The sequence below is a fragment of the Bombyx mori genome, chromosome 16, assembly GCF_030269925.1.
Source record: "Bombyx mori chromosome 16, ASM3026992v2".
Lineage (NCBI taxonomy): Eukaryota > Metazoa > Arthropoda > Insecta > Lepidoptera > Bombycidae > Bombyx > Bombyx mori.
The window spans coordinates 5,531,809-5,555,748 of record NC_085122.1 but is presented as its reverse complement, the minus strand read 5'-3'; the positions used below and the strand labels follow the sequence as shown (position 1 = coordinate 5,555,748).

General features: G+C 37.1%; 1 protein-coding gene across 8 annotated transcripts in view; it reads left to right on the top strand.

The window, feature by feature from the left end:
* LOC101739274 (LIM/homeobox protein Lhx1) overlaps nt 1-23,940 on the top strand; it is a 93,116-nt gene that overhangs the window by 9,066 nt on the left and 60,110 nt on the right. For 6 of the 8 annotated variants that reach the window (XM_062672967.1, XM_062672966.1, XM_062672969.1 and 3 more), the window contains exons 2-3: nt 187-376; nt 12,096-12,307. In XM_062672967.1, coding sequence (XP_062528951.1) covers nt 187-376; nt 12,096-12,307 — 402 coding nt within the window. Of the gene's footprint in view, nt 1-174; nt 377-12,095; nt 12,308-23,940 lie in introns of all 8 variants that reach the window. The other 2 variants (XM_062672968.1, XM_038016434.2) reach the window with 1 other exon arrangement.

Below are 23,940 nucleotides of genomic sequence, written 5' to 3'. Positions count from 1 at the left end.
ATTTTAATAGACCTAGAAATATATATATTTTTTTGCGCATCGAATATTGTTATTGCCTATCATTTATGTACAAAGCAGTTATTGTCGCTTAGTCACGTTTGCCTTTCAAGCGTCGAATATAAACTGTTCTTCTTGTAAGCCGTATGGTTGCAATTTTAATGTGAACTAAAGTAGTGTATTTCCCAGGACGAGGTGAGGCAGGCGGCGCGATGGCGTGCGCCGGCTGCGAGAAGCCGATCCTGGACAAATTCCTCCTGCACGTGCTGGAGAGGGCCTGGCACGCCGCTTGCGTCAGATGCGCCGACTGCAGAGCCCCGCTCTCAGATAAATGCTACTCTAGGGACAATAAACTATTCTGCCGGAATGATTTTTTTAGGTGAGTCACGTTTTTGACAGAATACCAATTGAGTTCCTTATGGAACGATGCGGAGGGGTACCCTAACTGGGAAAAAAACGTCCGTAACGTAAGATTTTTATTAGTAATGCATACAGTGTACGACTTAACTTTGTAATATTATGTGTAATATTGTGTGTATGATTACTGGTAGTAGGACCTCTTGTGAGTCCGCACGGGTAGGTACTACCACCCTGCCTATTTATGCCGTGAAGCAGTAATGCGTTTCGGTTTGAAGGGTGGGACGACGTTGTAACTATACTTGAGACCTTCGAACTTATATCTCAAGGTGGGTGGCGCATTTATGTTGTAGATGTCTATGGGCTCCAGTAACCACTTAACACCAGGTGGGCTGTGAGCTCGTCCACCCATCTAAGCAATAATAATAAAAAACGTATAAATTAGTAATGCACACAATGTACGACTTAACTTTGTAATAACGTACAAAAAATAATATATTTTTTTATCATTCGTTGACTACGATCTCAGAGCGTTGGTTTCCGCAATACACTAACTCTTATACAAACAACCGTTAATGAAGTGTACCACAATAAGTTCGCACGTTACCGAATGACCGTTGTTGCGAAACCTCCAGTTTTATATTCTTTATACCTCGAATAGAACTTTATTTTTAAAATAATAAATAATTTGCGGTAGGCAGCGGCTTAGCTCTGCCCCTGGCATTGCTGAAGTCCATGGGCGACGGTAACCACTCACCATCAGGTGGGCCGTATGCTCGTCTGCCTACAAGGGCAATAAAAAAAAAGGAACTTCCACACCATTTAAAATAAGGAACCACACTTTTTTTTATCGGTTGTAAAGTTGCTTTCAGACTACGCTATAAAATAATAGCATATAGCAGGACAATATCGCGCGCCATACTTTGTTATGGACACGTTCACCACTGTACTGTACTATATATTATTGGATAAGTATACGCTGCTATACTATATGGCACTATATTATAGTGTAGTCTGAAAACAGCTTAGGGCGTCGTCTGAGTTCACACGGGGATGTAACACGATTCAGCCTTTTTGTGTCGCCAAGCAATAATGCGTAATTGCGACAGCCGTGGTACAATACAATCTAAAAGGCCTCATGTCTTAAATTGGGTGATGGTATGCGCGTTGTGTGACGTCTATGGTTTCTGGTGAATATACAAGAGCAGACCAGATCGTTTGCCCGTCCGTAGAAATAAAATAAAAAATACTAAGTTCAACTGTGAAAACGATGTACTCCAAAAATAACTATAATTTAAAATGTCATCACTACATAGTATAAAACAAAGTCGCTTTCTCTGTCCCTATACTGTGTGTCCCTATGTATGCTTAAATCTTTAAAACTACGCAACGGATTTTGATGCGGTTTTTTTTAGTAGATAGAGTGATTGAAGAGGAAGGTTTATATGTATAATAACATTCATTCAATAGTGGAGAAATCAATAATAAATTACAGTTTCCGAAGCGAAGCGAGGGCGGGTCGCTAGTAGTAAAAAAAAGGTGGGTGGCGCATTTACGTTGTAGATGTCTATGGGCTCCAGTAACCACTTAACACCAGGTGGGCTGTGAGCTCGTCCACCCATCTAAGAAATAAAAAATAATAATAACGAAAACTAACAATACTAATGGAAATTATTTTGAAACATATATGGGCTATTTAAAACAAGAAACTTCAGCAATTTGTTTAACGTGCACATTATTTTTGCACATGCAAAATTCATATGACAGTCTCCCTTTACACTTTATTGTTCTTGAACACAGTGTTTTGCGCGTCCGGCCTAGCTTTGCGACGATTCTTAAGTTAAACTTTCAAGTTTATGTGACATTATCTTAGGGTTGCCTCTGATTATTTTCGAGACAGCCTTGAGGTATGAATGAAAACGAAATTAGCTAACGAACGTTTTCTAGATATATTTTTTTCTTAGATGTGTGGACGAGCTCACAACCCACCTGGTGTTAGGTGGTTACTGGAGCCCAAAGACATCTACAACGTAAATGCGCCACCCACCTTGAGATATAAGTTCTAAGGTCTCAAGTATAGTTACAACGGCTGCCCCATCCTTCAAACCGAAACGCATTACTGCTTCACAGCAGAAGTGGGCAGGGTGGTGGTACCTACCCGCGCGGACTCACAAGAGGTCCTACCACCAGTAGTTTAGTTCGATTGAAATATTCTTTTGTAGGTAGCTTATCTAGAGCTAGAAGTATTCGTTTAAATTAATATTTGATGAATGGAAAGATTTCAAACTGCGATTTTACGAGTTTTATCCACTACCAAATTAAATACATAATATGATGAGGTGTAGGAACAAAAAAATAAATAAAGAAAACTACTAGGTACTTCCAATGGTACTTAGCAGTGTCCCTGGCATTGTCAACGTCCGTGAGAAACGGTGACCACTCATCATAGGGTGGAGCGAATGCTAGTCTGTGTACGGAAATGAAAATAAATGTGTATTTATTAAACGAAGTACACGCAACCCTGCTTACGACGGTCAACTATAAAAGTATTGTTGCAAATTAGTCTTCATAACACTACCGTGTGTTGTGAGACGTGAACGCAACGCTATAGAATATGATTATTGGATGTTTTTTATTTTAGGAATATTGTTGAAGTGTGGCGGGTAGCCATCATACAACGCAAGATAATTGACAGATGCCTGAATCTCGCTTACGACATTTTCAAGATAAAACGCATATATACAAGTTCCGAACAACAACATTCGGACCGTCGGTCTACCGAGCAATATCACCCGCTCGGTGGAAGATCTTCCCTTTGTCGTATATATTCCTACAGATGTATTTTTTTTGTGTATGTGAAAATAATACATCCGCGTTGTAAAGCGCACGTCATCAGTTACTCACATTTCGATCCCAAGTTTTTAGGCGACCTCAGGCAAGCTGTACCTCAAAAAAACTACCTCGATAACAACATGATACAATAAAACTTGAAATAAAACAATAACTGTATACCGCTACAAGCCGTTGTAACTATACTGATCCTTAGAACTTATATCTCAATGTGGGTGGCGCATTTACGTCGTAGATGTCTATGGGCTCCAGTAACCACTTAATACCAGGTGGGCTGTGAGCTCGTCCACCCATCTAAGCAATAAACAAAAAATACAAGGGCCCCTGAAATAATAAACTTAATATGCGGTATTAGGATAATGATTCAGCGTTTAGATACAAATGTTGAAGCTAAAAATTCGAGGTTAAAGGAAAATGGTTCACTTACGTCTTCCGGTGACTTGATGATTCAATTCACAAATGTTTTGGTGATCCGCGACTCTTTTGCCGAAACCAAGCTACGGTAAGCAACGCTTAAATAGTTTTTTTTTATTGCCCTTGTAGGCAGACGAGTACGCGGCCCACCTGGTGGTGAGTGGTTACCGTCGCCCATGGACTTCAGCAATGCCAGGGGCAGAGCCAAGCCGCTGCCTACATATAGCTAAAGAATATAAGATATATAGATTTCTAGCTAAAGAAATCTTGTTTGATGTATAACAATTGTATCGGTAGATGTTTGGTGGTTTATCTGGTGTTAAATGTAATAAGTACGGTAGCCATTATTACAACATTTCATATTAAATTATTATTGGTCGTAACATACCTGTAAAAATATTTATCTGATAGCATTCGTATAAACATTCAATAGTTAAGGTCTAGTTTTTAGGGAATAAATAATAAATAATAATAATAATAAAGAATTCGAGTGATTTTTTAATATTGAAGAATCTGTACCTTTTCTGAAAACGCAAACTACCATTTTAAGCACAACCAATAATAATTATATTTTAAGTACTATCATTTCATTCATGCCACCCATGACCGAATACTATGGAGGAAAGTAACATCTGGTCGCGATCCTCAGCAGTTCCCTATGAAGAAGAGAAAAGAGAAATACGCATCTTAGTAGCAAATCGAATTAAAAATGACAGTAATAGTGTATCCTGATACCCTTGGTCAGTATATTAGGCAAAAATAATTAAATTATTGTTAAATTGTGACAATGCCTTGTGCGTATGTAAGCTTTTAAGTTAATCGAATGTCTAGAAGCTTCTGAAAATCATGTTTAAATAATCCGTTACAAAGGAAATATAGATAAAATTCAAATAAATAAATAAATAAATATTCTGAGTTTAAATGTATCGCCATTATACTCTTAGCTAGACAAAATTACAATAATTTAGATATAAGTACTTGTATTTATGGCGCATCGTTGTTAGTGGTTGTATCCCATACATTTTCATAAATAGACTGCGTTGACCATTTTCCATCAGGTTATAATCAGAAAGCTTGGCTTACACTCGTAATTCGAAGTATAAAAGACATATTAACATTTCTATTTAAATTTATTAATGCAATAATACATACTTCATGTGTCTACAACGATAATACATAATTTTGAACCGAAAAATATTTAACTTCTGACAGATGGACTTTAGTTCTCTAACTGTTTTGCTGCCTGCGTGACGAATTTTCAGAGATTATTCCGTCCTCTAATGATTTTTTAGAGGTTACTCCGTCTTTACTATCCTAGGGCAAGCCAGCGAAATAGAGTTCATCCCTAATATTTGGATCAACTGTACTCATCCATAGTATGTCTCCGACGATCATTTTCGGTTCTTACCGTCTGAAACTAGTATAAACACGGTTTCTGGAGCACTATGAAAATTCTTTCTTCAAATGTGCTTTGTGGAAAGTCCTCTACGAAAGGCATTGGTTTCGCTATGAACTTAAATTACTATAAATAATCTACGGAACTCTTGTCACTATTTGCTTATACAAAACTTTTGTTGTTGATTTGACGAGTTCTTTTGGTGACATTTTAGCTTCCTAAAGGTAAATGACGTCATTTCCGCCGGTTTCTCACCCTGTCATTATTGTGTTAGTTCTGAATTGATGTTCCGTGCTATCGTGGGGAAGTAAAAATGGCTTCAAATTTAGTTTAACGATCTATTATTAGCATTATTACGCGAGTTACATGTGCGTGAAAATAAAGAATAAGTTTACTATCTACTTCACACCTTTTTTAATATTGTAATTCAATTATAATTTAATGATATCTTATTAAATGTGTATTAAAATTAAAATAAAAACCAATTTAGACGGTCTCGCATTAAAGTTCATTTTACTGTAACGTTATAAATCCAGAAAACACACGTACGCTTACATTAATATTGATTCTTGATTATCCCTTCGATGCACCTGTGGCAACTCAATTTTTACGTTGCAAGACTATAAATAATCGGTTCAGTTAACGATTTTAAAGGACCGATGAGCTCGGGGGCGTCGCAAACTTCGTTAAGAACGAAGAACCACTCGGAGCGATGTCCGCTGATTTGAATCATCTTCAACTGTTTCAAACCCTTTTGTGTCTCATTCTTGATCACGTAAAAGGTAGTTTGATTATGTTCAAAGTATGTATAGCGTCACTTATATTATATATGTTCGGTTTTATTTGTTTTCAGCAAAGATAAAAAATAAAACTGATTTTACGAGGTTTTTAATTTTACGGTTCACCGAATGGTGAGTGATTGGCATCACTATTTCACAAGGCATCTAAAGATTTCGCCAGAGACATCCGTGACGCTTTCATAAATATGCGATATGCTGTATTAGCTATGTCAACGTCTGTCATCAATCTGCCTACAGCATATAAGGCGATACTATCGGCATATTGCCAGAAGAAGTCCTGATAACCTAGAACGACTGTTGGTGACAGGGAAAGTGGAAGGGAATAGGTCAAAACGTTGTACCCCAAACGTTAATCAGATATAGGACCCAATCGTGTCAAATGAAGTTAAGGTGATGTACTGAGATATACTGTTGAGGAGGAGATATACTGTTGAAAAGTGAAGTAAATTGTCCCTTCGTAACGAGGTGACACTCTACAAAACTTGCATACGTACCGTCATGATCTATGCAAGTATGTATAGTGTTAGGGCACGCGGCTCGTATGCACATAAACACTGTCCAGGTCATCCAATTCCATTTCTGTAGTAGAGCCTTCGGAGTACCGCGGTACGTGAGGAATGTTGGTCTTTACGGCGATCTAAATTTAGAACCGATATGGCAAATTTCTTAAGGCAGCGTCAGAACGCTACTTCGACAAAGCGACGCGACACGATAATCCTCTTATTGTGGCCGCTGCTAATTAAATCCGATCCAGGCAACGAGGCCGAGTATTCCTGGTCGAACTCGTCGATTAGAGTTCGACGAGGACGGTGATCGATTAGTCGAACTAACCCATAGACACAGTCCACTGAGTTTCTCGCCGGATCTTCACAGTGGTTCGTGATTCCGATCCGGTGGTAGATTCTGTGAAGCGCTGTCCTTGCTAGGGCTAGTGTTGGCAAATTCTCTCAGGTTGAGCCTGTGAACTCACCTACCCGTCCGGGCGTAGCTAGAGTAGTTCCCTAGGCTAACACCGAATAGGTAACAAAAAAAAATGTTGAAAGAGTGCTAGAGTCACGATGCTCAGCAGTGACGGAACGATTAAGAATGACATTAGCAATCGTATTGTGTGGTTGTCAGCTCAGCGGCAACAAGAATTATAAGCAGAAGTCAAGATTAAAATTTTGTTAAAAATAATAAAAATAAAAGACTAGGATTTAAAAAAAAGGAAATTTATTATGATCTTTATTACTAGACTTCGAAATATGGTTTTTACATGTTGGGTGTTATATAACGCAAAAACTATAATGATTTCGATAAAGCTATTTTGGTTTTAAAATATTAATGATGACGATCGGAGTTGTAAATGTAGCAGTAAAATCGTGTTTTTCAGAAAGGAAACTAATTTATCATGAGCTTCAATCTGAATTAATTTTATAATATTTGTTCTACCTATTACTATTATAGAATGATGTTTCACTCTAAATGTTCTAAAGTAAAATTCTGTATTTTCTAGTAGGCCAGTCTTACGTGAAAATTCCTCATTCAAAGTCAAAGGTAAAGTTGAGTCTATTATGAGCTAAGCAAATAATTCATTGCGATGATATAATACTGAAAAGATGCAGTAACTTGTGGAAGTTTTCTAGTAGTTTTTAATTATTTATTATAATAAGAATTAAGAATTAAAGTCACATCAATCACAGAGAAAATGACGAAAAATCGCCTTAGATGGTATGGCCATATCATGAGACGGGACGAAGGCCATTTGTGAAAATCGCATTAAGCTTTCCAGAACAAAAGAAAGGTAGAGGCCGTCCAACATCGACCTGGTGGTCAAGCATCGAAAGAGACATTAAGAAAGCCCCATTGCCAAAACCGACAACCCAGGATAGATCAGCCTGGGGCCGTAGAGTGAAGAGACCCGACCCCAGATAACGGGAACAGGGACGGATAGTAATAGTAGTATAATAAGAATTAATATATTCAAAATATTCAAATAATGGCAGTAGGGTGGTATAAAAGAGCAAATGTAGTTATTCATTTTTTTTTCGAAAGGTCTCAATAATGTCTTTGAAAAATTTACTACATTTTATTATGTTTTACGTCTTTTACTGTAGTTTATATAAACAGTTACCAAACAGAAACTATACGTGTATCTATCGTCATGAAAAACATTAATTTATGGTAAACAATAAAGTCTTAGTAACACAGTAGTGAATTTACAACCTAACGAAACATGCTCTATCAGATGTTTACGACTTGCACGTAATTTATGATGATTATCGATTATATGTTACCTTAATGTACTCGTAAGGGCTGTATATATCGATATCGTGTTTTCTTAGCCGCACTACTACCATAACAGTGTAAAAAAAATCGAAAGCTCTCCGCCTATGAGAAAATTCTGCATTCTTTTTAATTTATTTCAATTATAAATTATGCTAAAAATATAAAGAAAACGTTCTTTGTATATATATATCAAAAATAACTTTGTAAATTAGTTGTACTGTGAAAGTTTCTGGAATGTGCAGCTTTAGTACAATATTTTTAATATATCTTTTAAGATAACGAAATAACTACTAGAAAATAAGTGCGATAAAAATTGACATTCCACACGCGATGCAAATCATTCTTCAACGTGCTTCATTCAGCTAGCTATATTTTTGGAAAAAGAGACCGTCAAGCCTGGAGTAACATGTCACGTGCGTTATCTCACAGGAATAGGGCATATTTTGTTACGACAGTTCGAGTCAAAAAGGGCATTTTAAAATAACGGAGCGCTAAATTTTAACGTTTTTTTAATAGTTGTAACGTTGCGGATGCCCCTGATAACTAACCTACATACAGTCTTTAAGATAATATATTAACGGATATGTTAGAAGTAAATCAATCATAGCAAGCGATTAGTATTGATCAGGCCGCTACTACACACAGGTTTTTTCTCGTAATTCTCTGTTATAGCACATATATAGTTATTTTTGAGAACATTAATAATGTTAATTTGCATAAGTCTCTCGTGTAACGTTTTGAGGTAAATATTAAACCGCGGTATAACTTTCGACAGTGTTACCTGCCACTTGGTTATGTAGGGCTGTCAGATAATATCAATTAAAAATTTATTTATTTATTACATTTCATGTAAAATTTACATTTGCGGATTTAATGCCTTAAGCTTTCTCTATCAGTCAACCTAAGGTAGAGCAGAGTAAATTGTGAAAGAATTGTTTATATAAATCGAAATATATTATACGGTATTTTTATTTGATCATATTTGGAATGTAATAACCAGAATTTACGTGAGACAATCCGGGCATTGTGATATTTATATTGAACTACTACTACTATTTTTCCGCGATTTTCATTGACAACGGTCATGTCTAGTCTGAATGATTCTTAATCTGTTCTTTCATAAGATCACATGTCTCAGTTCGTTAGGGCTTAAGCATTACGTGTGGAATGTTATTTGTTGTGTCAAGTAGTTGTAGTGTTGTCATTTTTTTTTTTTGAAATCGCAGTTATTTGCTATCAGAAACTTTAAGCCGACGTTCCACTGTAGTATCGGAGGATAAGTAAAATTACGAAATTACAACTGATTTACGTTTATGTGAACCGTTAACGAAAATCGTTTAAAAACTATGTAATCAAAACTTAACGTTAGTTTATTATAAGTTTGTCATAATAAACCCGAACGACCGGTAGTTTATTCCACATTTTATGTACACTTTATTAATTTGAGCTTTACTGTAAGCCTCAATTGGTTAGTGCTTTGGTTACATTGTTGCACTTCGTCAGTTTTTGAAAGGATTTCTATGTTAAAATTAGGGATGTGCTAGATTATTATTACTTTGTGTACTTTTAGCGCTTGGTTAGCTCTAAGGGTTGATTGAACTGACGTCCCTATTTCGAACGAAGTCATGTAGCTGGTTACAATTAACAATCTGAGACCGCACGAGTAGGTACTACTGTTCTAGCTATTTTTGCCGCGTAGCAGATATGGGTCCTGTCTGAAAGATGGGACATGCTTTATTTATTTATTTGGGAAACAAACAGTACAATACAAACATATAATATTTAAAAAAAACATAGCTTAAACAATAACCAAATATGTTTCTACAATCAAAATATACTTATAAGTAGAAAGTGAACAGATAAGAGAAATTTAGAAATTTAAATTACAAAAAAAACTAAGGCAACACAATACACACATGTTATTTTATACATCAACTTACACTATAAAACTATAATACTCATCGGACTAAATCACCTTATAAATATTTTAAAATAGCTTTTTTATATATATTTTTTTATTGCTTAGATGGTTCCACTTATCACTGATGGGGAGAAGGTTCCGCATCACCATCGAGCGCCCTTCGAAAAACCCAAAATACTTATTTAAAACTAGTATAGCGGCCCGCTCCGGCTACGCTCGGGTCTTTAATAAAAATTTCAACGATATTTGACGTTGTTTTATTTTTTTAAATAACAGAACACTTATTGCGGCATAACTATAATAGTTGGACATAAACTATCGCGACGCTTGTTGTAAATAATAATGTGTTCTACAAAGTTGTAGTACATTATTTTATTCTATCATCAATAGTTTTCGCAGGGCGCGCGATGTAAAGAATATTCTATGTAATTTTTTTACACCTTGGGTTACATTATTGAAGTTTTAGTAAGGATACCTAATTTTTTTCAAAAAAGATTATAGCCTATGTCACTCGGGAATAGTGTAGCTTCCAAACAGTGAAATAATTTTTCAAATCGGTTCAGTAGTTTCGGAGCCTATTCAATACAAGCAAACAAACAAATCTTTCCTCTTTATAATATTACTAGCGACCCGCCCTCGCTTCGCTTCGGAAACATTAAAACACACATGAAACAAAAAAAACAAAAATTAAACAAAGTAGCCTATGTTCATCAGGAACAATGTCGGCTTCTAATGGAAAAAGAATTTTTCAAATCGGTCCAGTAGTTTCGGAGCCTATTCGAAACAAACAAACAAACAAATCTTTCCTCTTTATAATATTAGTATAGATATAGATTATTAGTATTAGTATTAGTATTAGTATAGACATACTAATTTGGGCGCTCACCGCATGCTTGAAGGTTTTGCTTAAATATTATACACGCGTAAATTCTCTCCCGGAAACATCAGCAGCCCTATGAAAGTATTATATTAAAGTGATGTCTAGATTATTATGAATATTAATTAGACGCAAAATATTCGAATCTTTCGCCATAAATTTAAAGCTTACGGTATAATTGCATGTTTTTAGCTCAACATCCTGGTGCGTGATTATACGGAGTATTAAGGTTTATTATCTACTTAAATGTTACTTGACGTTTCTGTTCTCTGACACTTCCCACAGTTCGTTCTAGATGTTTTAATACTTTTGTCGTATACAATTACGATTTAATATTTTAAGCAGCATTTTAACATGAGCATGGAAATTTAGTAGTCATGTGTATATAGACATTTATGGCACAGGTATAATAGGTATTCGAACACGTCCTTACGGATCCATCAGATCCAATAACCTTTGCATTAGACGCCTTCAGCTCTAACACTAGGAGCAGGCTTAGGGACCCAGGTAACCGTAGTCGTCGAACTCGACAAATAATAGGTCGACGTGCAACCTAACCCGTGCATCAACCGGCTGAGTTTCTTCTGAGATCTTTTCAGCGGGTCGCGATTCCGATCCGGTAGGAGATTCATTCGCGAAGCAGTTACTCTTGAGTTGTTAGGTCTCCGAGGCGCTCGGGCAGCTGTTAGCAAATCCCACCCCTCCTGGCTGAGCCTTTACTCGCCCACCTGTCTTGGTGAAACGGGAAAGGCCTCCGGGCCACCAGTAATCCTTCGATCATAAAAAAAGGATTCTTAGACGAAGAAACACGAAGATGCTAACAAATGATTAACAAATTGCCTAGCTGCATGATTATTATGAAATCTATATATATAAAAATGAATTTCTGTTCGTTAGTCTCGCTAAAAATCGAGAACGGCAGGACCGATTTGGCTAATTTGGGTCTTGAATTATTTGTGGAAGTCCAGAGAAGGTTTAAAAGGTAGATAGATAAATATGAAAATGCTCGGAATGAAATAAAAATAACAATTTTGTTTTTCCTTTGGATGTCCTCCCCGTCGGATGGATTTCGTTTGTTTGTTGTAAGTTTATTTTATACAAAATTTAGATCTTTTATTTATCGATTGAGGCACTACGAAGTCTGCCGGGTCAGCTAGTTAATTAATAAATTTTAATCACATTAGTCAGCGTGTTTACGTTATTACTTTTGTACAGGCGTTACGGAACGAAATGCAGCGGCTGCGGTCACGGGATCTCACCATCGGACCTGGTTAGGAAGGCTCGGGAGAAGGTCTTCCACCTCAACTGCTTCACCTGTCTCGTGTGCAGGAAGCAGCTGTCTACCGGAGAGGAGCTGTACGTTCTCGACGACAACAAGTTTATATGCAAAGAGGATTACCTCGCGGGAAAGGCGCCGACCCAGCACCGTGAGTACCTGTCAATGTATATTTCGTGTCGATGACCAGTGAGTGAATATTTTACAGAGTAAGCCGTTGTATGAAGTTTGTGACGAAAATTTGTATGAGTGTATTACAACGTTTTATTTTAGAAGCATACGTTTAATATTCCGACATTATTAGCTGTTAAGTAGTATTCTCTGACATACCCCGCCCAGTATCCCCAGAAAAGGGCGGAAGTCCGGCGATTTCCTCCTGACCAAGTAGTATTCATGCCATCTATATAATGGTGGTAAATATTCGTATTAGCCAAATGAAGCAGACAATAAATTTTCTAGTTTTAATAAGGACTCCAATACGTAGGGACTAATAGTTTATTACCCAGATATTGGTTATGAATTTATGACCAAACTACATCATCATCTACAAAACGTATAATTTACAAAATTAATGCATGAACTTCTTATTTGAAGCTTATTTTGAAGATATGTATTGCTTAAACAAAGTCCGAATGTTACGTGCTACAATTTTTTGTACTGTAACTCTGTAAAACATCAACTCATCTACCTCATAATATATTGTTAAGTTATTCCGTGAAAGGTGTTTAACAATCCGTTATCTACTTTCGTTTATAGATTTGTATCCGTTGACATGATTATAGGCTGTCGGTAAACTGCTTAAGATTGTTACGTGGACATTTTAATATAACGTAAACCTATTTGGAATAGTCAATTCGTATGGAATTAAATTATTATAATTTTGAATGAATCTTCGGCGTGTAGTGTGAAGCGAGCTTTTTTTTTCGGAAATCGGCGCACGAATGTTTCCAATAGGTACTTGTGAAAGGCGAATTGTTGCGGGCGTATGGCGACACCGCGGGTCAATGTCGCAAAATAAATTAACTAGAATCGATTTGAAAAGAGTTCTTGTCCGCAAACTATAACCACATTATTGACGCAAGTCCAATCAAACATCGACACACGACATCACGCTAACAATCGAGCCAATGTTGCCGCATTAAAAAATAAATGAGGTCTTTTATTGTCCTCGGGTCGTTTTCGGAGTAGAGCTCCGCAGAATAATTACCTTTTCTAAAACACGACCACGTCTCGTTCAATTTCCGAACGTGACATGTGAGAATTGCATTTTAAATTTGAAATGCGTTTTTTTTTATATTGTTTAAGAACGTATCGTGGCAACAATAAAACTCTTGGAGCACCCATTTCGAAATCGAATTTTTCGATCAATACGAACCGTAACCGAAGCGGAGTTTAAAAAAAATAGGGAAACAAAAACTCCGAGACTCCGGATAAAAAGTCAACCGCATTACACATTAGCCACGTCTCCACGCGGTAGTGCCATAGACTTCTTTTTTTTTTTCATTTACTGCCTTGTCGACGGCGACTCCTCGACGTGAGCCGATGAAAAAATCGACTCTTAGAATTCGAATTAAGAGATCGTGAGTCAAGAGTACGCTGTAGTTCAAATACACGATTGTATAAATGCTTGGACCGTACAGATTAGTATCGAAATTGTCTAAAACACTATCTAATACTAATTATAATACAATTAAATTTTATAACCGGAATTTCTGCTTAAGATGATTAGTACTGAATGATATAATTTATTCGGTTCTGAGCTTCTGTACCTTGGCAAGCTTTGAATATAGTTGTTCTGTGGTAATGGATTTAATGCTATTAGTCGCAATTAGCATTTTATTGTCGTTCATTTTGTTTTTAGTTTGTTAGCGTAGACGGACCACGTTCCGTTAGATTTCGTTTTATGGTCTAACGTTTTTATGATCAACGGTATGTAAGTGAACAAGTTCTTAATCTCTAAACAGATATTCATAGTGGCAACATTAAAAAAAAAACGGTATATACCGAAAATATTTTCGCGTTGTTTTTTCACACAGAGTGAGTGCTTAGTGCGAGTTTTTTAACGCTCTCGATAGCGTAAAAGTTAACCCAATTTTGTATGCAGTTGGAACAGCGCTCCTAGCGGCAAACGTAGGCGAACGATCCCATTCCATACAAATATGAGTTAACTTTTACGCTATCGAGAACGTTAAAAAACTCGCACTAAGCACACAGAGCATTTATTTATGAATCGATTACCCTATTTCCCATCGCACATGTTGTGGTTGGAAGCGTTCGGTCGTGTTCCCGCTACATGTGCGCGCCCGCGGCGCCGCCCGTGTTTGCACAACGTAATTGTGTTCGTACATTGTAAGAGCGAAATAATATTCCGCAAATAAATATCTCAAGGGAAAACTCTTAGTATGGAAGTAGTCAATGTAATTTTATTATCATAGTTTTTTTTTAGTTTGCCGTTGTATTATATCGTACACTTTAGTCAATGCAACGTGATTTAATTGTAATAAGGAACAATTTGATAACTACGAAATAATCAAGTCGGCCTTTGTGAACAGTGGCTGTTTAAACAAGTAATTTATTTGTTTTATTGGCTTTTTAGTCAGACGAGCGTACGGCCAACCTGACGGCGAGTGATCACCTCAAGCCACTGCCTAGAGTTTCAGAGGAATCCGAATAAGAACAATTAATATGTTTGCTTTCTGCTGACATGGTTGTTCAAGCATATTTTGTCATGTCATACATGTTAAATTACATATTGATGAATAGTAATCATAATCTACTCGTTAGTAAGCATGTGAAAATTATTATTTTTGTGATGCTTGAACGTATAAGCAAACAACCGGATAACCTCCATTTACATATATTAAACTTACGGACACAATTTTGTGAATGAAGAAATGTCTTAAATGAATAATGCAATCAAATAATTTACGAAAACAAGGATAATAATTTATATTATTAGCATACATACGTTTTATATAAAGAGCCGTGTATTTTAATACGATAGTATTTAAAAGAAACCTCACGTGTAACATCCGTATGATAATAAACGAATTTCACAGTTTTTGTTCAACAATTGAAGGGTTGAGTTATTTCGAAGTCACGCCTTTTTTTTTGTGCGCGTCACGGAAAATTCGATTACTCACTAATTTCGCACATTTACGCTTGTGCGTGCCATAGAGTAATGTAAAAAATGATTGCGAAATTGAAAAAAAAAAAAAATATTTTTTTCCTATCCCAACTCCGGACGATAAAATCTCTGCCGTACCATTCGCCCTTCAGTTGCACGTTACAGATATGTGTGTTCGGCAAACAGAATTGTTTCCACTAGCTGCACCGTACCCCGGGGTAGATTAGACTGGGCCCGACGCGAGGGTTAAGAAGCTTACGTGGTTATTGATACGGTTAATTCGAAATTGCGAAAGCGTTTTTGTACGGGGAAAAATGTATTATCGTTTTATTTATGAAGGTATAATGTTCTCAGGTTTTAGAACGGTCAAGCGAAAATCTTTTTTTTTTTTTTATTAGGCCGACTGGTTGCAGGAGCCCATGAAGTGAGCGAATGCAGCCTTAAGGCCTTACCCATAGACACAGCCCACTGAGTTTCTCGCCGGATCTTCTCAGTGGGTCGCGTTCCCGACCCGAGGTAGATTCTGCGAAGCACTGCTCCTGCTAGGGCCAGTGTTAGCAACACTTCCAAACCTACCTACCTACTCCGAACAGGCGTTACTGCTTCATGACAGAAATAGACAAGGTGCCTACTGGTGTGGACTTACAAGACGTCCTACCACCAGCACATCGAAAGACTGGAAGGATAGTTTGACGCCAGTCTCTGTGAAATGGAAATAAATAAATCAGAAACTAAGAGAAAAAACAGAGATTACTACTATATAATTTTCGTTTCGCATCCTAATTTAAATAATGACGTCATTATATTATATCGGACGTTTACGAATACTTTAAAGATTGCAATCTTACTAATAACTCAATCGAAAAGTTGTTTTAATTATATTATAATATTACACCTATGTTATACCAATTATAATAGACGAATACTCATGTTTCTACCTGCTGTAGTTATTACCGCGGTCTTTGTTCTAGTGTCTACAGATAAAAAAAGTACTTCTCCATTATTACTGAATATCTAGTATAGAATACAGTTTTATCTATGTCTTTTTCCCTCCTCTATCTGACCGGTGCAGACGCACGGTTATTCGTCTGTATGAAGCTTATCAATCAAACACACTCGCGCGTCCTCAATGGAAAGACTTCGCTCGCATTCTGTATTCATTTTTTGACTTTTAGTAATATTTATTGGTACGGCAACATTGTGAACTGAAGATTGCTTTTAAAAGCGTTAATATAATCTGTGGGAGATTTGAGTGAAGGGCACAGTGGAATTACCGGTTTTTTTTTTCAAAGCAAATTTTAGGCTGATGGTATGGATGAGCACGCGGAGATATTTATTTAAATTTTCGATATCAAAGAAATACTTTTTTTTATTACGCGTACGTGAGGCTTAAGATGACGAGTCATGTGCCGGAATAGGTTTTTAAAGAAATGAAAAAAAAAGAATTCATCAAAACATTAAGATTATCGGATGCACTTGATCCATAAAAATAGCAGATCGACATAAATGCTACATTAATAACATAACTGCTTACGTTTCTCCCGGCTGAACTAGAGGGGTGCCGCCCTATACAAACACGCCCGACTCCACGCTCCTGGCTGTTTGTTCTGCAACCGATAGCAGAGTCGAGGATCTGTTGTTGTTTAAAATGAGCGCGCTCCAACGCCCTCTCGATTATGATTGCCTAGTAGAATTGTTTTTTGCATTCGCTTTTTTTCTTTTCTTTCTTTAGCCTAGGTTACACTTTTTTTTCTTTATCCTAGGACACAGTCACTCTTAGATCGATGGAGGCATAATCTAATAATTAAATTCTTTCGATAAATGAAACTGAAAAATTTACTTTGTTATTAACTCCAGTGGTATTATTATTTGATATAGATGATTTACGGATAATGTGTGTGTTAAAGCAATCACCAATTTACGTTAAGGCAATTTATTTAGGTATAAATTTTCAAAAAAAATTCACGCGAATCCGTTAATGCGATTTTTTTTATATTCAAATCAACTGTGTGATACTACCGTCGAGAAGTGAATTTCACATACTTCATAAATAAAATTTGGAAAATTTAATACATAGTGTTGCGATCTATGTAAGTCTAATAATGTACATATATTTAAATTTAATGTCCGTTTACAGAGCTAAGCATAAATAGATAGTTATATTGTAGGAGAAGGTTCATGTTTCTTATTGATTGTTTACTGCTGACATTACGGCCAGCAAAATAAAGATAACCGAATAATCAATTTAAAAGTATCTTGCCAGTAATTACCAGCAAAGAAAGAAACGCGGCGTCTCAGATGAGAGAACGATATTGTGAAAACAGCTGGTGCTACTTAGAATGACCCGATGCACGACTGAAAACTGTGATATATCTCGTATCACACTAATAAAATATTAAATGATATCTTCTTCTTTATCTCCACCTTATCCCACATAGGTGGGGTCGGCATAGCGATTTTTTCTATTCCATTCTCTTCTATCAGCCATCGTCTCAACACTCACTCCTCTCTTATATCACCATTCACACACTCCATCCATGTCTTCTTCGGTCGACCTTTTCCTCCTCTACCTTGCAATACCATTTCCATACATCTTCTAGTCACATGCATCTTCTCTCTACGCATCACATGTCCATACCACGCTAACCGTCCGCTCTTTAATTTGTTAATTCTCTACTTTCACACTTCCCCGAAAATAATAAAATATATTAAAAGCTTACATTACGTTTACCTAATTAATGAAACCCGGTAATTGGGACTGTAGCTGTAGCTAAGTGTACTAAGTGTATGAAAAACATCGACTACTCCCGCGCCATCTATTTTATATTAATGGCACTAAATATTATTGAAACCTGGAGTGCCAGCATAACTGCTCGTCTTCAAATTAATTTTTTATCACAATCGGTAACGCAATTAGAGTCTCCGCGAGCAACCGTATTTTCGATTTCTAGAAGAAGCAAAACTAAGAACAGTAATTAATCGTGACAAAGCTTAAACAAAATGAATCAAGTATGTAATCTTAATAAGAATAATAATGATTCAATTCACATAAATTTCAATTGACTTCTCCGCAAAAAAAATCCTTAAAAACGTCCAAAGAAAATTACGATCGTGATGAAGAATAGATTAACTTAGCAAACAAAAATGTTCTTCGAATTCAATGCGGCGATAAAAAAAAACGAAAAAGCTAAAGCAAACCGAATAAGACTGCGGCGCACAATAATTTTCGAATGGAGGACAAAGTTCCCGACTGCATTTCCGGCGTCGTATTATCAGTGAGGTACAGCGTCGCCGGGTTCACCACTATTAGCAAACGCCCTAGACACGTCCTTACGGATCCATTATATCCAGTAACCTTTGCATTAGACGTCTTCAGCTGTAACACTAGGAGTAGGCTGAGAAACCCCGGTAGCCGTACTCGTCGAACTCGATAAAGAGGTCGACCTGCAACCTATGCAACCTATAACCATGCATCAGCCCGCTGAGTTTCTCGCTGGATCTGCTCAGTGGGTCGCGATTCATATCCGGTAGTAGATTCATTCACGAAGCAATCGCTCTTGAGTTGTTAGGTCTCCTTCGGAGGCGCTCGGGCAGCTGTTAGCAAATCCCGCCCCTCCTGGCTGAGTTTTTGCTCGCCCACCTGTCTTGGTGAAACTGGAAAGGCTTCCGGGCCACCAGTAATCCTTCAATCATAAAAAAAAACTACTAGTAAGTTTTTTGAACGAGTACAGTCACGCACTCAAGTGTGTCTTTATTTGTACGTATAGTCACGTGGTTCTGAGGCCGAACAGCGTGGAATGGAGGAGACCGATAGAATCCTATTTCGTCACCACCCCACCCGCCGGGAGCCGACGAGGGCGAGCCTTTATTCCTGATTCTGCATCCGACACGGCCCGATCCAGTTGAGACTGACGGGCGTATTTTTTCCTTTATTTTCCTGTATATTCCGACGCACGAGAACGACAGTACGGCTGTCTCGCGCGAATTTAATTTCGATTTGGAAGCCTGCATAGTATTTTGGAGAAGTGATGTTGTGGTCAAATTTTATTTATTGGTAACTAGCGGCCCGCTCCGGCTCCGCTCGGGTCTTTAACAAAAAATTCAACGATATTTGATGTTGTTTTATTTTTTTAAATAAAAGAATACTTATTGCGGCATAGCTATAATAGTTAGACATATGGTGTCGCGACAATTTTTGTAAATAATAATGTGTTCTACAAAGTCGTAGTACATTATTTTATTCTATCATCAATAGTTTTCGCAGGGTACGCGATGTAAAGAATATTTTAGGTAATTTATTTACACATTGATCCCTAATTAAAAAAAAAAGCTTATATAAAGATGCCTATGTCACTCGGGAATAGTGTAGCTTTAAAACAGTGAAAGAATTTTTCAAATCGGTTCATAAGTTTCGGAGCCTATTAAATATAAACAAACAAACAAATCTTGCCTCTTTATAATATTAAGTATAGAGTATAGATAAAGCTCATTTCAGATTGCAGTTTGAATGTCGCCGCCCATCTTGGGACATAAGTTCGAAGCCTTTTTCATTAGATCAACGCCTGTCCTACCCTTTAAATCCGTGTCAATGCTATATATGAGTAATGCATACCCAGTTGGCCTAATAATGCCTTAACAGTAAAAATGAAGGTAGCAAAATCTTAGGGCTTCATTTTATTATCAACACATTTGTTTCGCTTCAGCGTTGGATTCGTTCGTGAAGACGTGTTAGTTAAGCATTCTCTTACAAATTTTGGTACCTACCTATTAGGTTTTAAAGCCTGGCACAAATTCTTTTGTAATCTATATAACTAGTCAGGTCATAAGTTCTGTCACACAGTAAAAACTTTTCTTTTAGAATGCTGGCCACAAAAAAGTTTGTTGAATTCGAATTACGAATTGTTCATGAAAATAAAAATGTATATACTTTTAGAATTTTACTCATTTTTAAATATGAAGTGGACGCTTAAAGGAGACCGTGTTGCAGTTATTGCGTTGCATCGTTGCGGTTACGCGCCAATTCAAATTTTTAACATACTGAAAAATTTGAATATAACCAAAAGATTCGTTTATCGTACCATCAAACGATACAATGAAGACTCTAGTGTAGATGACAGGTCAAGAAGTGGTCGCCCTCGGTCTGTTAGGACTCCAGCACTGATAAAAGCTGTGAAGGCGCGAATTCAAAGAAATCCCAAACGTAAGCAGAAACTGTTGGCCCTTCAGATGGGGTTAAGCAGAACCACGGTGAAAAGGGTGTTAAATGAAGACTTAGGGCTTTGGGCATATCGAAGAAAAACAGGACATCGTTTGAATGCTCGTCTAATGGACCTGAGACTAAAGAGATGCCGCGCTTTGTTGAAGCGGTACGCGGGAAAAAAATATCGGGAAATTCTTTTTTCGGATGAAAAAATTTTTACCGTAGAAGAGAGCTACAACAAACAAAATGATAAGGTGTACGCACACAGTAGTGAAGAAGCGAGAAACCGTATTCCGCGTGTCCAACGAGGTCATTTTCCATCCTCGTTCATGGTATGGTTGGGAGTTTCTTATTGGGGCTTAACAGAGATACATTTTTGTGAGAAAGGTGTAAAAACGAATGCAGTTGTATATCAAAATACAGTCCTGACGAACCTTGTGGAACCTGTTTCTCATATCATGTTCAATAACAGGCACTGGGTATTCCAACAAGATTCGGCGCCAGCTCATAGAGCGAAGAGCACACAAGACTGGCTGGCGGCGCGTGAAATCGACTTCATCCGGCACGAAGACTGGCCCTCCTCCAGTCCAGATTTGAATCCGTTAGATTACAAGATATGGCAAAACTTGGAGGAAAAGGCGTGCTCAAAGCCTCATCCCAATTTGGAGTCACTCAAGACATCCTTGATTAAGGCAGCCGCCGATATTGACATGGACCTCGTTCATGCTGCGATAGACGACTGGCCGCGCAGATTGAAGGCCTGTATTCAAAATCACGGAGGTCATTTTGAATAAACTTTAGTGTCATAATAATCTATGCTTTGTTAAGTTCATTTTGGTATATGAATGGTTACATAATGAATAAACTTGTTTCAATTATTTTACATTAAACATGTGACAGAATTTATGACCTGACTAGGTATATATAAAAATGAATTGCTGTTCGTTAGTCTCGCTAAAACTCGAGAACGGCTGGACCGATAGGGCTAATTTTGGTCTTAAATTATTTGTGGAAATCCAGAGAAGGTTTAAAAGGTAGATAAAAATTGCTGGGAATTAAATAAAAATAACAATTTTGTTGTTCTTTTGATGTGTCCCCCGTCGGACAGATTCCTTTTGTTTGTTTTAAGTTTATTTTATACAAAAGCTTGGGTCTATTATTTATCGTTTGAGGCACTATGCAGTCTGCCGGGTCAGCTAGTTATTAATAAAGTTCATCAACTCTTAATTATTTATAACGGCTCATCGACACCAGTAAGTGAGATCATATGGCAACTGCGCGTTTAGATACAGTGTATCTACAATATGAGATCTTAGTACGCGAACCGAATAATACGAATAAAGGCCCGTTTCATTTATTATTGCTCTACACGTCCGTGGAGCCACTGCGATTCCTTGCCCGGACTTGTCTGCCCATTAATTTTTATACATCGTTAAAACGATCGATAGGTAGCGTGATCGTAAACTGGCCGCACTAAACGTTTATGTCCGAGTTTTATGATGTTTTAATGTAGCGTTTTTGAAAGCTCGCGAGAAACTCGGGGTTTCTATTTTATATATGGACTCGTGGAATAGAATTATAGGCAGTAAAACATGTCGAGATGCGCCGTAACTCCCTAACGGCTCTCTAAGATTTTTGCCGTAGGTTAAGTTACATAATAAAATGATGTTGCGTTTAGAATTCATTGCTAATCGCGCTTGGCTTTATGGATTAGTAGAGGTCGTGTTTTATTTTTTTTTGAGTTTAATTTATTGCCGTCTCTTTCTGTTTTAGGAGCCTAAAAACGCGCCATTTTTGTCATAACGGTGACAGCTAGCGATGTCATAGACACTAAAAGTACGCAAAGAGAACCGCGTGTTTCATGTATCGCGTACACATAAATAAAAACGGTAAAAAAACCTAATCGGTCAACGATTTACAGCATCAGGAGCGTACCTCGAGGGCAAATTATCGATAATCGACAGACTAACCAAATAGCCGGTGTCGATACAAGTTATCGACGGTAATCGTTATAATCACTAGTGCTGCGCGATTGTTGCCGATCGCCATTACGGGACGTGCGCGGCGTTTTAAAAATAATCCAAAATAACCTGATCTATCGTGCCTGATTGTTTCGTAGACGGCACGGCTCTAATACGCTTGGGTTAACGACGACTTTTTGTAAACGCTTATTATTGAAATTATTATTTATTAGCTGTAATTGTCGGCGACGTTTCGAGGGTTAAGTCCGGCGTTTAGCGCAATTTGAATGGTTCGACTTTTTTGAGGGTTTATTAGTAATTACTAGTTGTACAAACCGAGGCGGTCGATTTTGGTAATTATTGCACATTTGATTTTTTTTTAATGTTAGGGTGTTGGTGTGTGTTTTTTTTCTTAATGGGGCTAAAGATTAAGGTACCTTTAGTGTGATCACTTCGGAGTAACGCCAGCAGTTTTTGTTTTTTTTCTTCGATAATCTTTCGCTTAAATAATATATACGGCGGCGGATAATACCTACATCTGACGGCTTAATGTTGAGACTCCCAGTCACGCGCGCAGCTGAAATAAAACTGAGAAAAACTGCGGATAATAAAATAAAAATAAAAAAACGAAAAAACAAAAAACTTGTTCTTTTTTCGAAATTATTATTTCTCTTTCGCGCGGTGGTATTGTACGAGGGTAAATGGCGTGAAATTGACGAGTGGTCAGTGTTTGCTGGCATAAAGCTTGAACAGAGCATGCGAGTCTTAAGTTCAACAAACTGCCCCGTGTCGTTTTGATCACGCTGTTACGATATTTAGAACACGGACACGTAACAGCAAACCTTTTAAATTTGAAATTCGAAACAAGCGCCTTCGTTGTTTCCGATCGTGTTCAAATTTAGAACTGAATTTAAAAAAAACAGTTTTTATTCGAGAACGAAATAAAATAGTTTAATGCTATCAATCAATGAAATATTGTATAGTTTTAAACTATTTTATTGCTTTGCAAGTATAACCCTTTGAGCGCGAACCGTCGATAGATCGACTCTCTATTAATGCGTATAAAGTGCGGAGCGTCGAAATACCGACTATTGTGCCGTTTGATTATAGGTATTATTAGGTATCGACCTGTACGGACGTGTCTTAGCGCGCGCATGTATAACATTTTTAAGAACTTAATTACTTAATCACACATTCATAAATAACCATTTAAAATTAATTCGCTGTGAATTTAGCATGGATTCGTGTATTTTTTTTGAAGTTCCGTATTTATGTTCAAGTTAGTGAAGTGTTTGTTCCGTAAGTTGAATTAGTTATTTTTATGGTACTTTTTTCAAAAATCTTTTGGCAATTTCTGCAAAGTACGCGAAAATAAGCTTCGCAATAAAAGGGTTTAAAATTTCTGAGCCCCGTTAAAAATATTCAGAAGAAAATTAAGTTAAGTTACGCATAACCCAAAATTCTTCTGCCATAGAGGATCAATACTTTTATCTATA